General features: G+C 58.1%; 1 protein-coding gene across 2 annotated transcripts; it reads left to right on the top strand.

Moving 5' to 3' along the window:
- Positions 1 to 1,231: 1,231 nt before the first annotated feature.
- LOC140912247 (signal-regulatory protein beta-1) lies at positions 1,232 to 13,388 on the top strand. Of its 2 annotated transcripts, XM_073346394.2 has the most exons (6): positions 1,232 to 1,345; positions 2,387 to 2,713; positions 6,589 to 6,888; positions 10,701 to 11,000; positions 11,694 to 11,798; positions 12,216 to 13,388. In XM_073346394.2, the coding sequence occupies exons 1-6, from the start codon at positions 1,297 to 1,299 to the stop codon at positions 12,275 to 12,277; spliced, it is 1,143 nt and encodes a 380-aa protein (XP_073202495.1). In that variant the 5' UTR covers positions 1,232 to 1,296; the 3' UTR covers positions 12,278 to 13,388. The 2 variants fall into 2 exon arrangements, with proteins under 2 accessions (XP_073202495.1, XP_073202496.1); XM_073346395.2 differs by lacking the exon at positions 11,694 to 11,798.
- The last annotated feature ends 1,321 nt before the right edge of the window (positions 13,389 to 14,709 follow it).

Raw genomic sequence — 14,709 nt, 5'->3', positions numbered from 1 at the left:
AGGGCGGGGGCAGCGCACGGAGCCCCGTGGCCCCCCTGCCTAGGAGCCGGACCTGCTGGCGGCTTCTGGGGCGCAGCGCCAGGACAGGTAGACACTAGCCTGCCTTAGACCCGCAGCACTGCCGACCGGACTTTTAACGACCCGGTGCTGACCAGAGCCACCAGGGTCCCTTTGCCAGCGACTGACTGTGAGGATGTGACGTAGCAGGGAGGGGGAGCGTTGACCTGGGAATGTGCCCTGGGGAGGGGAGACCTGAGAGCCTGTCCCCTGAGCCGGGAGGGGGAGGAGACACCTCTGCCCAGGAATGTGAACAGAGGCTGCAGGAGGGGGCCTGCTGGGGGGGTTTAGTTTCAGTTTGGGGCTGGGTGGAGGAACGCAGGGAACCCCAGGGCTGGGGTCTGAGCTCCCTGCTCCTCCAGAAGGACTTGACTGAGGGGTCCTGGGTGTACCCACAAGCTCTGTTTTGGACTGTGTTCCTGTGGTGCAATAAACCTTCCGTTTTACTGGCTGCCTGAGAGTCTCAGGGAATCCCAGGAAGAGGGGTGCAGGGCCTGGACTCCCCCACACTCCGTGACACTGACCCTCTCTGCCCTGCTGTGCCCCCATTTTCCCCTGCCCCTTACTCCAGGGACACCCTCCCCCCCCAGCTCTGTCCTGATTTCCCCAGCCTCTCGCTTCAGGGACTGATCGCTGCCATGCCCCCTTGTGCCCCGATTCGGCAGCCTCTGGATCAGCTCCTCCCAGCCAGGCAGGTGAGTCCTGGGGGTGGGGGTCCAGAGCAAGCAATGGAGCGGGGCGGACAGGTGGGATGGGGGGCGGGCCTCGGAGAAGGGGCGGGGCCAGGCTGTTCAGTTTTCAGGGATTAGCAAATTGGCAACCCTAGATGGGGTTAAACCCCCCACGTGCTCCCCAAGCCCCAGAGTCCAGCACGGAGCTGCCTCCCCTCTGGGTGCTGGGAGGGGCGCAGGGGGCTGTTCTGGGGTGACCCCCAGCCAGCACGGGACGGGACGGGGGCTGAGCCCCATCACCATTCCTGGGGGGACCCAGCCCCCTTCGACCCCAGGGGATTCACCCCCAGCCCAGCGGGGAGGGGGTTATGGGTTGGGGGGCCTGGGCCCTTCCCCTGGCTGATCCGACTCGGTGGGTGTCTGCGTGTGACGGGATCAGTAACTGTAAACTCTTATGTCTGCCGTGTTACAAAAAGTGAGTGAAAAGGAAAGTGAAAGGGAATTCGCTGGGAGCCCTGCCAGCCCCGGAGAAGGAGACAGGGAAGCTGGGGGACAGAGGGCAGGGACCATGGGGCTGGGGGCTCTCCTCCTCCCCCTCCTCTTCCTCGGGGTGGCCGGTAAGTCCAGACCCTCTGGTGTCTCTGCGGGGAGGGCAGAGCAGGGCCCCGGGGCTCCCCGACAGAGTAAAGTCCCGGGGATGGGCCCTGGGTACAGGTGGGTCAGTCACTGCCCAGCTCTGCCCAGCCTCAGCTGCCAAGTCTGCCTGGAGCTCGTGTGAATGCCCCTGGATGTGACAGGAGCCGGGGGAGGGATGGGGGAGCCGCGGGGGATCCCGGGGGCAGGAGAGGGGGGTCGGGGTCTGAGCGAAGGTACGGGTACACTGCGTTCTCACACAGGGCACTGGGAACCTGCTGCCCCCCAATATCTTGGTGTCTCTCCGGGCACAACCTCTCAGCGATGACCCGGCCAGTCACCTCCTCACCTTGCCCTGGGGACAGGAGCTTGGGAACAGCCAGGCCAGAGCATCCCAGCGCCCCTCTCGTCTGGGTCCTGCCTCCCACAGCAGCTGGCCCCCGACATTGGGACAGGAACATCCATTGACTGACCTGCCCCTAGACAAACCCCATGACGGCTCCGTTTGGGGCTGGCTCAGGCTCAGAAGGAAGCGGGGGGGTTAGAGCCCTTCTGCCGTAGCCCAGCAGGGAGTGCGCGTGTAGACAGGGGGGTGTTTATTACGCTGTATCGTCTAACCCGGCTCCGAGCCAGCTCTGCCCCAGGACTGTGCCCCCAGTGGGGTGAGCCAGGCTCGTGCAGACAGGGCCAGGGAGATCGCTCGAGGGGCGTGAACAGGGCTGGAGCGAATGTGGGAAGAAGCCCAGAGCTATTTGCAAAACCTCCCTTTGACGCCTTGTCCTGGCTCTGAGGGAGCCCGTGTGGGACGGGTTGGGAAGGAGAACGGGGGGGCAGGTGCCTAGTCACTGACACACCCAGGGGAGCCAGAGCACAGCCGGCACCTGCCCCAGGTACCCCACCACACCCTCTTCCCTGCGGGACCAGATCCCCTCACTGGCTCGTCCATCCCCAGGCAGCGACCTCCCCCCGGCACGGCCCAGCCCTGCCCAGAGCCCCAGAGCGTGATTTTCTCTTTCCCTGTGCAGGTTCCCGGCTGCAGATAGTCACAGATCCCTCCTCCCGGGCCCTGCTGGGCTCTGGGGCGCTGCTGAAATGTCGGTTCGACGTCGGGGGGCCAGTCGATCTGCGCTTCCTGCGGGTTCAGTGGTTTCTGTTTGAGGAGAGGATTGCGCACTACGGCCAGGGCAGGGGACAATCCCAGCCCGGAGCGAGCGTGTCGGAGCAGGAGTTGGAGACGGGGGACGCCTCCCTGTCGCTCTCCAGGGTGACGGTGTCGGATGAGGGGCCGTATAAATGTGTGGTTGGTTACGGTACGGAGCAGCTGCAGGGAGAGACGACCCTCCGTGTGCTCGGTAAGGACAGGAGAAGAGCTCGGACGTTCCCCGGCTGGGAACTCGGGACTGGCTGTTCCTGCTTTGGTCCCACAGTCCCGCAGGTGGGAGGAGCGGGTGGGGTGAGGACTCGTCTACTCGTCTTCAGGGTTGCTCTGGTTTAACGAAAGGTGTGAATTGAAACCGAGTTCAGTAACCCAACACCAGCCCCCCAGTGCGGGCTGTGACCGGTGTCCAGCCGTTCAGGGCACGCTGAGAAGCATCAGGTTTAAGGGAAGGTGAAACAGCGAAAGCTAAACCCGCGACAGGGTGTGTGTAGACGGGCAGGCGCGGGTGTGAACCCTGGCCCGGGCAGAGAGAGGCAGGGGTGGATTTCAGACACAGCCGGCTCTCCCACCGGCCGGCGTGACTGTGACGCTGGCAGACCGGGGCCAGCTCGTGCCAGGTCCCCGTGTCTCAGCTGAACGCTGGCAGAGACGGCGCTGGAATCGGCCTGGCTCACCTGTGGGGTGATATCGGCAGGACAGTGAGTCCAGACCGGTCAGCAGCTGGGTCACCACCTGCCCTGCACCCTGGGGTGCCTCCCAGCGCTTCCTGCTGCAGCTCCCACCCCGGGCTCCTGAGAACCAGACCCACAGCCTGCAGGTCCCACCCTGAGTGTCTGTGTGTAGCCACAGCCCTGGGCCAGCAGCTCTGACCCCGCAGCCTGTCAGCAAAGCCCAGCCACGCTCTGGCTGCCTCCAGACGTGGTCACTTACTTACAACACGCTCTCCGTCCCCCATGTTCCCCCAGTAGTCTGTGTCCTGCACTGTCCAGCCCTCTCCTGGGCAGCCCCGACAGCTTAGGTCCGTCGCCCCTCGACAGGGACCGAGCTACAACAGTCTGCTGCCGTACAGGGAGTTACCCCAACCATTCCCAACACTGGATTCGTTTTAAATAAAGGGTAACCAAGATTATTTAACGACAACGAGAGAGATTTTAAGTGAGTACAAGTCTGAGGTGCTAAAGTCAGAAATGGCGACAAGAGAAATAAAGATAAAACGTTTTCTGAACGTAACAAACTAGACTTGGTTCAAGGTGAGGTTCTTCCCACGGGTTCCCCGTAACACTGCTGCCCAAATTCCCAGGCCAGGATCTGCTCCCAATGTCTGGAGGCTGTTTCTTTTGTCTGCTTAGGTCAGACAGAGAGAGCTGGGTCGGGAACAAGAGCTTGGGGTGTTTGTGCCCCTCACGTGTATAGTTCAGTCACCCTTTGAGAGGCACTTCCCTGAGGGTCACCCCTGGTTAACGTTCAGACAGTAAAGAAGGTGACGTGTCTGGTGGGGAGGGGGGTGCATGTTGTTTCTTCTTACCTCTGTTTGCAGGTTTTCCCTTGTCTCCCGTCTTCCCCCCTCTCGCTGTCTGAGGACCCTGTTTAGACCTTATATGTAAATGGAGGTAAACACACGTTCCTTTGTTAAAGACCTGCCTGTCTAGTCCTGTCTCATCGGGGCTACGTGGGCTGGAACGTGGCAACCAGCCTTATTTGGGGGATCCAGAACTTTGCATGTAATGTTGCTACACACATTTCACCAGGATATTATTGACCAGTGAGTTCTTAGTTTCCATATGACCCCCGCCCAGGCATATCCTGGACAAAGATTATTGCAGTGGGTCTGGGGTGTGAATACAGGGGTGCTTTCCATCACCGATCGGTATTAGAAATCTCAGGAAGTGTTTGGTGTTTGGACTCTGTCCCATGCTTGAATCATAGAATCATAGAATATCAGGGTTGGAAGGGACCTCAGGAGGTATCTAGTCCAACCCCCTGCTCAAAGCAGGACCAACCCCAAGTAAATCATCCCAGCCACGGCTTTGTCAAGCCTGATCTCAAAAACCTCTAAGGAAGGAGATTCCACCACCTCCGTAGGTAACGCATTCCAGTGCTTCACCACCCTCTTAGTGAAAAAGTTTTTCCTAATATCCAATCTAAACCTCCCCCACTGCAACTTGAGACCATTACTCCTCGTTCTGTCCTCTTCTACCACTGAGAATAGTCTAGAACCATCCTCTCTGGAACCACCTCTCAGGTAGTTGAAAGCAGCTATCAAATCCCCCCTCATTCTTCTCTTCTGCAGACTAAACAATCCCAGTTCCCTCAGCCTCTCCTCGTAAGTCATGTGTTCCAGACCCCTAATCATTTTTGTTGCCCTTCGCTGGACTCTCTCCAATTTATCCACATCCTTCTTGTAGTGTGGGGCCCAAAACTGGACACAGTACTCCAGATGAGGCCTCACCAATGTTGAATAGAGGGGGATGATCACGTCCCTCAATCTGCTCGCTATGCCCCTACTTATACATCCCAAAATGCCATTGGCCTTCTTGGCAACAAGGGCACACTGCTGACTCATAGCCAGCTTCTCGTCCACTGTCACCCCTAGGTCCTTTTCCGCAGAACTGCTGCCTAGCCATTCGGTCCCTAGTCTGTAGCGGTGCATTGGGTTCTTCCGTCCTAAGTGCAGGACCCTGCACTTATCCTTATTGAACCTCATCAGATTTCTTTCGGCCCAATCCTCCAATTTGTCTAGGTCCCTCTGTATCCTATCCCTGCCCTCCAGCGTATCTACCACTCCTCCCAGTTTAGTATCATCCGCAAATTTGCTGAGAGTGCAATGCACACCATCCTCCAGATCATTTATGAAGATATTGAACAAAACCGGCCCCAGGACCGACCCTTGGGGCACTCCACTTGATACCGGCTGCCAACTAGATATGGAGCCATTGATCACTACCCGTTGAGCCCGACAATCTAGCCAACTTTCTACCCACCTTATAGTGCATTCATCCAGCCCATACTTCCTTAACTTGCTGACAAGAATACTGTGGGAGCTTGTGAGTTGCCGCCTGCATTAATCTCACATGGAAGTGCTGTGTCCCGTATTGTGATGTGACGCTGGAGTGGGTCCAGTGTGAGCCTCTGTGGCCGTAGGAGTTGCCGGAGAGGGACGTTAGTGGGAAGAGCTGCTTTTACACAGACATTGTCATGGCCCTCCTGAAAGAGGAGACCCATCGATACCAGACAGGGCAGGGTTGGATCTCGCAGCTGGAAACTCCTTACACCTGGACTGAGAAACCATCCACAAAAGGACTAACGACTCTTCCTGTGGTTCTGCTCCCCGCCCCATCAGCGGAGTTTGCAGCTCAGAGCACATGGTCGGAGGGGGATAAAACCCCCCAGACTAAAGGAACTAAGGCCTGGGCTACACTGAAACGTTAGACTGACCCAGCTGTGTCACTCGGGGTGTGAGAAATAATGCCCGGTGCAGACAGCGCTAGGTCGATGGACAAATTCTTCTGTCCACGTAGCGACCGCCTCTAGGGGAGGTGGGTTAACTACAGCGATGGGAGAACCCCTCCTGTCACCACAGGCAGTGTCCACATTACAGAGCAACCGCGGAGCTGCAGGGGGGCTCTTGGTGCTGGGCGTGCGGCAGGTCAGACGAGAGGATCATAATGGTCCCTTCTGGCCACAAAATCTATGAATCCTGCCTCCGGATGTAATTCCTCTAGGGGGGATCCAGCTGCCCAAAGTGCACCCAGACAGCTGAGTGCCAGGTTCGGCTGGCCGCTCTCTTCCTGCTCCGAATAGACGTGAGCCCGGGAAATTGTACCCCAGCCCCCTCCTGACCTGCCTGGCACGGACACCTTCTGTACTACGGACCCTCAATCACCGTGTCTGAAGCGGCTTCCTACATCCGACTGGGGTAGAACCTCCCCGGAGACCGGGGTGTTTCGTGCCCCACAGTACTGAACGGGGTGTATCTGTGTATCTTACACTCAGATTGGCGCATGGGGGTAACCCAGAATATCACTCATTCGTCCGGACACAGCTCAATGGCTGTCTCTCTCGTTCCAGGTGCTCCCAGAGTCTCCATCCCCCGGAAAGCAGGGGTGTTAAACGCAGCCAGCGCCTTCCCCTGCCATGTGCGGGGATTCTACCCCGCGGACGTCACCGTCACGTGGCTGAGAGATGGGCGGGTTCTGACCGATGTCACCCCATCTGCCCCCCAGAGGAACCCGGATGGGACCTTTAACCTCACCCTGACCTACACCTTCACCCCCACCGCGAGCGACTCCGGCAGCCTCTTCTCCTGCCGCGTCAGCCACGCGGCTCTGGCTCAGCCCCTGCGGGAGGGGTTCCCCCTGGCGGTCACAGGTGAGGGGGGCTGGGCTCCCAGCTGCGTGTTGTGTGCTGAAGGGTGCAGTGCGTTGAGTCTGACAGGGGACCCCAGCAGAGACCCAGGATGGGGATGGGGGGTGGGATGCTGGAGCCCCCAGGGCTGAAAGGGCCCAGTACCGTAGTGGGGGCCGGCAGGAGGCCGGAGGAGGGCTCAGGTCTGACTGTGGCTTTATAACACAAATGCCAGGGCAGCCGGCACCCTCTGACCCCCAGCTCCCGCCCTCTCCCACACTCCGCAGCCCCCAGGCTGGGGAAAGAACAAGACTCTAATTCTGCCTGACAAAATACTGACTCGTTGTTGTTGGGACCTGGGTACTGTGACACGCTGTACCTTGGGGGAGCATCCTGTAACCCCCATAAAGCAGGCCTGGTGAGGTGTCAGGGGAAAGGTTATGACCTGCTGAAAGTCATTTCTCTACCCATAGATGTGCGTCATGAATGCAGTTATGAGATTGTGTGTTACGGTTGTCACTGAAACATGCTGTGAGTTGGGGAATCAGCCAGACATTAGCTCCCCCTGAGGTAACAGCAAGGAAAGTCACCAGCGCCCGGGCGGGTGTCAAGCAACCACCAGCAGCCATTGTCCAGCCAGGGAGCTAGGATGCAGTGACTCGCCTGCAGGAGGCCCTGTGAGGTTGTCGCTCAGCAGGGAGGGGGGGTGTTGACCTGGGAATGTGTCCTGGGGATGGGAGACCTGAGAGCCTGTCACCTGAGCCAGGAGGGGGAGGGGGAGGTGACACCTCTGCCCGGGAATGTGAACAGAGGCTGCAGGAGGGGGCCTGCTGGGGGGGTTTAGTTTCAGTTTGGGGCTGGGTGGAGGAACGCAGGGAACCCCAGGGCTGGGGTCTGAGCTCCCTGCTCCTCCAGAAGGACTTGACTGAGGGGTCCTGGGTGTACCCACAAGCTCTGTTTTGGACTGTGTTCCTGTGGTGCAATAAACCTTCCGTTTTACTGGCTGGCTGAGAGTCTCAGGGAATCCCAGGAAGAGGGGTGCAGGGCCTGGACTCCCCCACACTCCGTGACAAGGGGGAAGCCACATGCGTCCAGGTGGGAGGGTGGTTGAGACCAACTCCTGCCCTGCAGCTGGAGGTAACACCACATCGGGAAGGGAGGGGGGCGTGATGCCTGCCAGGGAGAGAACTGTCCAGGCTGTTAGCTGCCAGCAGGTCGCAGCTGAACCAGAGACAGACCCGGCTCCAGGGAGCAGAGAGCAATGTGGCCCAGAGGAGAGCCCAGAGAAGGGGCAGGGGATCTCAGAAACCACGGAGGTGGGTGAGGATTCCTGTGACTCTGTAACACAGGGAAGCAGGGTGCTTCCAAGTGTGGGAGGGGCTGAGACTAGCTCCTTTCCCTCAGAAGACAACATGCCCTCAGGCACAGGGGCAGGAGAGGTGTGGCCAGGGATTAAGGAAACTCTCCCAGTTGTTAGCTGGCAGAGTTCTGCAGATGAACAAGGGATAGATCCCTTCCTAGGGAGCACAGAGAAATGTGTCTTAGAGGGGGCCCCCCAGGAGGGAACTGGGGAAGGAATAGTGGGGGTACAGGGATGTCTCCTCACTGGTCACTTGGGAGAGGATGCCCAGGACTGAATGGGTGAGTCATCTGATCAGCCCGTGGCCCAGGGTTTGAGAAGGGACTGTCTGTCCGACCTCCTGGAGGGGAGCAGTCACACCGCTGACTTCTCAGGGACAGAGGAAGGGGTGGCAGAGGGTACCCCGATCCCAGTCCCAGCTTTTCAGGATGCTGTGTCTGATACGTTTTTGGAAAGTAATTCAGGTCACCAGTTGCTGGGGTATCCATTCTCAAGGCTGGTCACCAGGTCACCAGCTGCTAGGGTATCCATTCTCCAGGCCATTTGCTGGCCCTCTGTAACCACAAACTCCCTCTCCCACCACCTTGTGTCATGGCGTCCCCGGGCGATCCTCGGGAACTGCTCCCTATGAAGCCAGGCGGGACTCTGGGGGAGCCTCCTCTCTAGGAGCAGCCTGTGATAGTCCAGGGGAAGCCTACGTGCCCCCAAAGGGCCCTGCAGCCCAACTCCGCAGTCAGCCGCGACCCCCAGCCAGCGTGTGACACAGGAGGGTTATTGGTTGTTGGGAGCACAGCATGGAACAGAGCTTGTTAGCACGGAAATTAGAAGCATTCGGGAAAGTCCGTCTTGGGGGGATCCAGAGCCCAGGGCTGTGGGCTTCCCCCCACACCCCCGAGTCCCACACCAGGAGACTGACTACCTTCCAGCAGCCCAGCCTCCGTCATGCCCAGCTGCCCTGCCTCCGGGCTTTGTCTCTTTCCTGGGCAAACCGGTCACCTGCTCTCTTTGTTCTCCAACCCCTCCGGCTGGCTCCTTGCAGAGGATGGGCCCAGCCATCAGTTGCCAGGATACAGAGTGTCGGATGTTCTCTGTGCCCAGGCTGCCAGTCGCAGTCACACCTGCCCGCTCGGGGTCTCTGCAGCGATCACACACCCTTGTCCCACCACCTAGATACTTGAGTAACACGCAGGGGAAACTGAGGCACACGCCGCATTCTGACAAAACATTAAGAACATTCATCAGAGACGCGCACCGCTGACACAAGGCGCGTAGCATGCATGTGCAAAAGCAACGTAATGACTGTGTTAGCTGTACGTGGATGTAATTTAGGTCAAGTTAATTGTATAGTGTAGACTTGCCCTCAGAACATATCTGACAGCCCCGCAGGCAAGTAACCAAACCATCCTGTGAGCCACAGAGCCCAGCAAATCTCCGCGGCCCTGTGGGGTTACACCCCCTGTGGAGGCTGGTGTCACCTGGGTTTCCGCTTGCTGTTCCTGTCCCTTGGTCTGTCTGTCCCAGGCTAGGGCAGAGCTCCTGTGTCTCCAAAGGCCAGTTCTTATCCCCGCCTCCTGTCCCCTGGGTCCATTGTCCTCCCGCAGAGCCCTGCTGGGTTCACCCGCTCTGCCTGCTGGAATTGCCCGGGGGCAGGTGTCAGCTGTTCAGTCCTCAGGGCTCCCTTTGTCTTTGTGGACCCACCGGTTTCAGCCAGTCGTGTAATGACCCATTCATTTCTCCCCGCCACCCCTCCAGGCAGTTATGTGACACAAACACCTCAGGTCTCCTGCTTTGCCCCTGGAGCAGCTTTTTACCCAGCTGTGCCCACTGGGTAACAGTGCAAAGTACCCAGGGAAACTGAGGCACGCATTGGACTCATAAATATAGTACAGAAAATTCCCACTTCGGCACAGAGGCACAAATGATCAGAGCTGATTAACTAAGGAATAACCTGACATAGGCCTGGCCAGAGTTCCCCAAAGCTCAGGTCAGATCCACACTCCGGGACGGCAGCTCCTGAGACCTTCACTGAAACTTCGTTCCCACCCTGCTGTCTCCCGGCAGTCGCTGCCTGGAGGGAGCCCCAGGACTTTTCTACAGCAGAATTGCCCATCCCGCCCCATGTCCTGCTGGGCTCTGGGGTGCTGCTGCTGGGCAGCCAGCTGCTGTCAGGGGCGAGAGACCTGGAGTATCCAGCAGCTCCCTGGCGTTTGTGGGGCAGAGCCAGCAGCAGGCAGGGAGCAGAGGGGAGCTGTTGATCCCAGACTGATCACTGTGGAGAAGGAGCTACGGGGCAGGAACAGCTCCCTGCCGATCTCCTACAGGGCAGGATCGGTCAGGGGCCGCACAAATGTGTCCTTGGCCCAGCCAGGCCAACGGGCCTTTCGCTCCTGCAGGATCCCAGGGAGCTCAGACCGACCAGGGCAGTTTGACTCTCGGTGCATCAGATTCCAACACTCCCTCTCTCCCTTATTTCCAGCCACTCCGAGGATCTCCGTCCCGCAGCGATCGGGAACGATCTTTAGAGCGAGCTCCTTCCCCTGCCACGTGTGGGGATTCTACCCCAGGGACATCGCCGTCGCCTGGCTGAGAGACGGGCGGGTTCGGACTGAATCCACATATTCTACCCCCGAGGGGAACCCGGACGGGACCTTTCACCTCACCCTGACCTACACCTTCACCCCCACGGCTTGGGACAGAGGCAGCATCTTAACCTGCCGCGTCACCCACTCGGCTCTGGCTCAGCCCCTGCGGGAGGAGTTCGCCCTGACTTTCTCCTGTAAGCCTCTGTCCAGGGGGAAGGGTTTCCTTGGGGACCCCTCACCTCTGATCAGTCACTGTTCAGGGGAGACGCTTCCCTCGTCACACTGCAGGAGATGGGGAGATGCTGGAGCCCTCGGGGCTGATGCAGTGGGGCCAGTATCTGGGGGCTTAAGCTCTCAGGGCTCTAAGGGGCTGGTACAGTGGGGCCAGTATTGGGGGGCTGGGTCCCTCAGGGCTGGGGGGCTGGTACAGCAGGGTCAGTATCGGGGGGCTGGAGCCCTCTGCGCTACAGGGGGCCAGTGGCAGTAGGAACTTTAGTGGACTGAAGGGGAATTTTGTCTCCCCTCCCCACTTTTACTGGGGGAGGGGGCTCTGCAGTTACATCACAGCCATGCACACTGGCCAGTGGTTGGGGCCCCAGGGGTGGGACCACGCATAGGGGCCAGGTCTCGTGGTGAAGGGGGGTCAGGCCCACCTCAGCCCCCCAGGAAGTGGCTGGTGCCGCTGAGAGGGGCTGCGCTTTGAGGTGAGGGAGATTTATCAGCTCCCGCGGCCGGCTCCACTCTGCTCCTGCCCGAGGCTTGCAGGGTGGGGGGACAGCACGGCCCCCGCCCCCAAATTACTGCCATGGTAAACAGTGCACAGGCCATGCCCCCTCCTGGCGCTGAAGCTGGTAACGCAGCCTGACGCTCGCTCTCTCATGGCGCAGGGTTGACAGGTGACATCGTCGTACTTGTCTCAGGGATGCTCATCCTCTTGGCTTTCCTATTGCTGTTCGCATACCGGGTCTCTCAAGGGAAGACCTACCAGACAGGTAACAGACGTCAGTCCCGTTGTCACGGGGGGGCTACGTGGCCTCAGAGTTAGCTCAGAGTCTGGGTAGGGTTGAGGTGACAGAGACAAAGCTTGGGGTCACTCCCAGGGGCTATGGGGTGCTGAAGTGGCCTGTCGGGGGCTGGAGTGCCCTGTAAGGTGGGAAACTGAGGCACACGTCCACCCAATTTAGGCTTAATCAATTTTTCACCTTTATAGATTTTCAGACAGAATCGTTATTTTTCGTTTCTGACCACATGCATCTGGTAGATAAACTAGATCAGACGGAACGGGTAGGGGCCCAAGTACCAAGTGCCGGGGCACCGGGAAGCTCTCCACTGTCTGAAGGTCGTCTCAGTCTCTGGAGCGTGTTCTCCAGTTTATGCCCGTGCTCACTTGTCTTTTTGTTCCTTTCCAGTTATGACGTTCCCTTCTGTTGCTATCCGGACCAGTGATCTGCTAGGTTACTCCAATCCTTGACCCTGGGAGCCAGCCTTAACCTGCTCTGCTGTGAGGACCCCCACTCCTGGGCTGGTCACGCTCAGCCTCTGGCTTGTCAGCTGCTCCTTGGATGGTGCAACCGAATGACACTAGTCCATATCTCCGGCCCCAGACACAACCCTGGGAACCTCCGTCTTGCAGTGTCCCGTTATGACAAAGTCCCGAGCCTGTATTGGTGGGTCCCGCGCTCCTGGGTGGATTCAGTGGCCTCAGAAACTCGATAAGGCCCCAAGGTGACCTCCCTTTCTCAGTGTAGCGGCCAGCGTCATAGCCTCCGGAGTTACTTTTGTCACCGGGCAGTATGGGAGATGGGAAGGGGGATTACCCCACAGTCTCTGGTACACCCTAGAGCTCAGTAGGCGCAATTCGGCCTCCTGCCTGGACCGAGTCCTGCTTCCCTTCTCCAGGGGATCTCTGTAGAGTATGGGGGGAGTTTGGTCTGTGCTCACATTGCTAAGGCAATTGGTTGGTATATTATTCTCAAGCCTCCCCAGGAAAGGGGGTGAAAGGGCTTGGGGGGATATTTTGGGGTGGGATAGGGCTCCAAGTGGCCTCTCCCTGAATGTTTGTGTAAATCACTTGGTGGTGGCAGCAATGGACCGTCCAAGGACAAGAAGGGATTTGTGTTTTGGGGAAGTTTTTAACCTAAGCTGGTAGCAATAAGCCTAGGGGGTCTTTCATGCAGGTCCCCACATCTGTACCCCAGAGCTCAGAGTGGGGAGGGAACCCTGACAGGGGTGCTGGGTGTTCCCCCGAGGTACAGAGTGTCACACTAGTTACACCTTGACCCAAACTGTCACCGGCTGGTTTTCTCTCTCCAGTCTGGGCTAGTCGAAGTCATTACCCTTACATCAGCGGTTGCTTGTACCATTCCACAGACACCACCCGAAACCATCCACATTAAACGAACAAAGCCCAGTCGATAGTTATCCCATTCAGCATCTTTCGGTACCACGCTTCAGTACATATGGAACATCCCAAATTATTCATTGGCGTCACCTTTACTAACTAAGGGGGGAGCATCTTGTAACCCCCGTATTCCTCAGCTGTATATAATTGTGATATTGCATATAAAGCATGATGTGACAAAGTGGGACTGTTCTTAATGTTTCCTCTGAATAGTGTGGGGGTGCCTCAGTTTCCCCTAGGCAGTTCTTAAGTCTCTAGGGGGTGGGGTAAGGGTGTATGATCATTGCAGAGCCCTAGACGGCAGGTGTGTGCAGGGGTCTGGACACAGAGAATGGCCGACACCCTGTTTCCTGGCCACTGATGGCCTGGGCCCTTCCCCCCCTGCAAGGTGAGAGCTAAAGGGTTGGAGAACAAAGAAATCCGGTGACCTCCTGGCCCGGGAAAGGAACAAAGCCCAGAGGAGGAGGGGCTGGAGGGAGTTTCAGTTTGGGGCTGGCTGAGACATGGAGTGAAGGGCAGACGTGGTTGTCTGGCTCACTGCCCCCAAAATGGACCCAGCTGAGGGGTCCTGTTCTCTGCACCTACAAGCTCTGTGTTAGACCACGTTCCTGTCGTCTAATAAACCTCTGTTTTACTGGCTGGCTGAGAGTCATGTCTGACTGTGGAGTTGGGGGGGGCAGGACCCTCTGGCTTCCCCAGGACCCCGCCTGGGCAGACTCGCTGTGGGAAGCGCACGGAGGGGCAGAGGATGCTGAATGCTCTGCGGTCAGACCCAGGAAGGTGGAAGCCGGGTGAGCTGTGTGTCCTGCAGACAGGCTGCTCACAGAAAGGAGACTTCCCCAGAGTCCTGCCTGGCTTCGTAGGGAGCAGTTCCAGAGCATCGCCCAGGGCCTCCATGACAATGTGAGGTATCAGGGGAAAGGTTATGATCTGCTGAAAGTCATTTCTCTATCCATAGATGTGTATCATTAATGCATATGAAGTTATGAGATTGTGTGGTACGGTTGTCACTAAAACATACTGTAAGTTGGGGAATCAGCCAGATATTAGCTCCCCCGAGGCAACAGCAAGGAAAGTAACCAGCATCCAGGCTGGGTGTCAATCAACCCATCAGCAGCCATTGTCCAGCAAGGGAGCTACAATGCAATGACTCACCTGCATGAGGCTACACCAGAGGAATTGCTCAACCTGGCCTGGAGACTCAGCAATGCCCCACAGACATGCCTGGACTTGTGCTCTCCAAGCACGTGGGGCTGAGGGTATAAAACAGACACAGGGGCCCCATGCTGGGCCTTCCTCCTTCCCCCACCTACGCTGCAAGCAACAAGGACATTCTGAAGACTCCAACTGAGGGGACTGGCCCAGATTTCAAGGGTGAAATCTGTATACTAGGATCCGCAATATCCAGTGGGGTGAGAAAAACTGCTTAATCTAGATGTTGGGCAGTCTAATCGGGTTGAGAGCTTAGGCTGCGTGCTGATATTTTATTTGATTTTGGTAAC

Source organism: Lepidochelys kempii, chromosome 6 (assembly GCF_965140285.1).
Source record: "Lepidochelys kempii isolate rLepKem1 chromosome 6, rLepKem1.hap1, whole genome shotgun sequence".
Taxonomy (NCBI): Eukaryota; Metazoa; Chordata; order Testudines; family Cheloniidae; genus Lepidochelys; species Lepidochelys kempii.
Note: the sequence above shows the minus strand (reverse complement) of the source record. Positions and strands in the feature narration are given on the sequence as shown.

Bases quoted from the DNA above. Each gene is read 5' to 3' on its own strand.
- LOC140912247 (XM_073346394.2), top strand. From the start codon at position 1,297: ATGGGGCTGGGGGCTCTCCTCCTCCCCCTCCTCTTCCTCGGGGTGGCC. The intron at 2,714-6,588 runs GTAAGGACAGGA...CTCTCGTTCCAG, and splicing joins GACGACCCTCCGTGTGCTCG to GTGCTCCCAGAGTCTCCATC. The intron at 11,001-11,693 runs GTAAGCCTCTGT...CTCATGGCGCAG, and splicing joins GTTCGCCCTGACTTTCTCCT to GGTTGACAGGTGACATCGTC.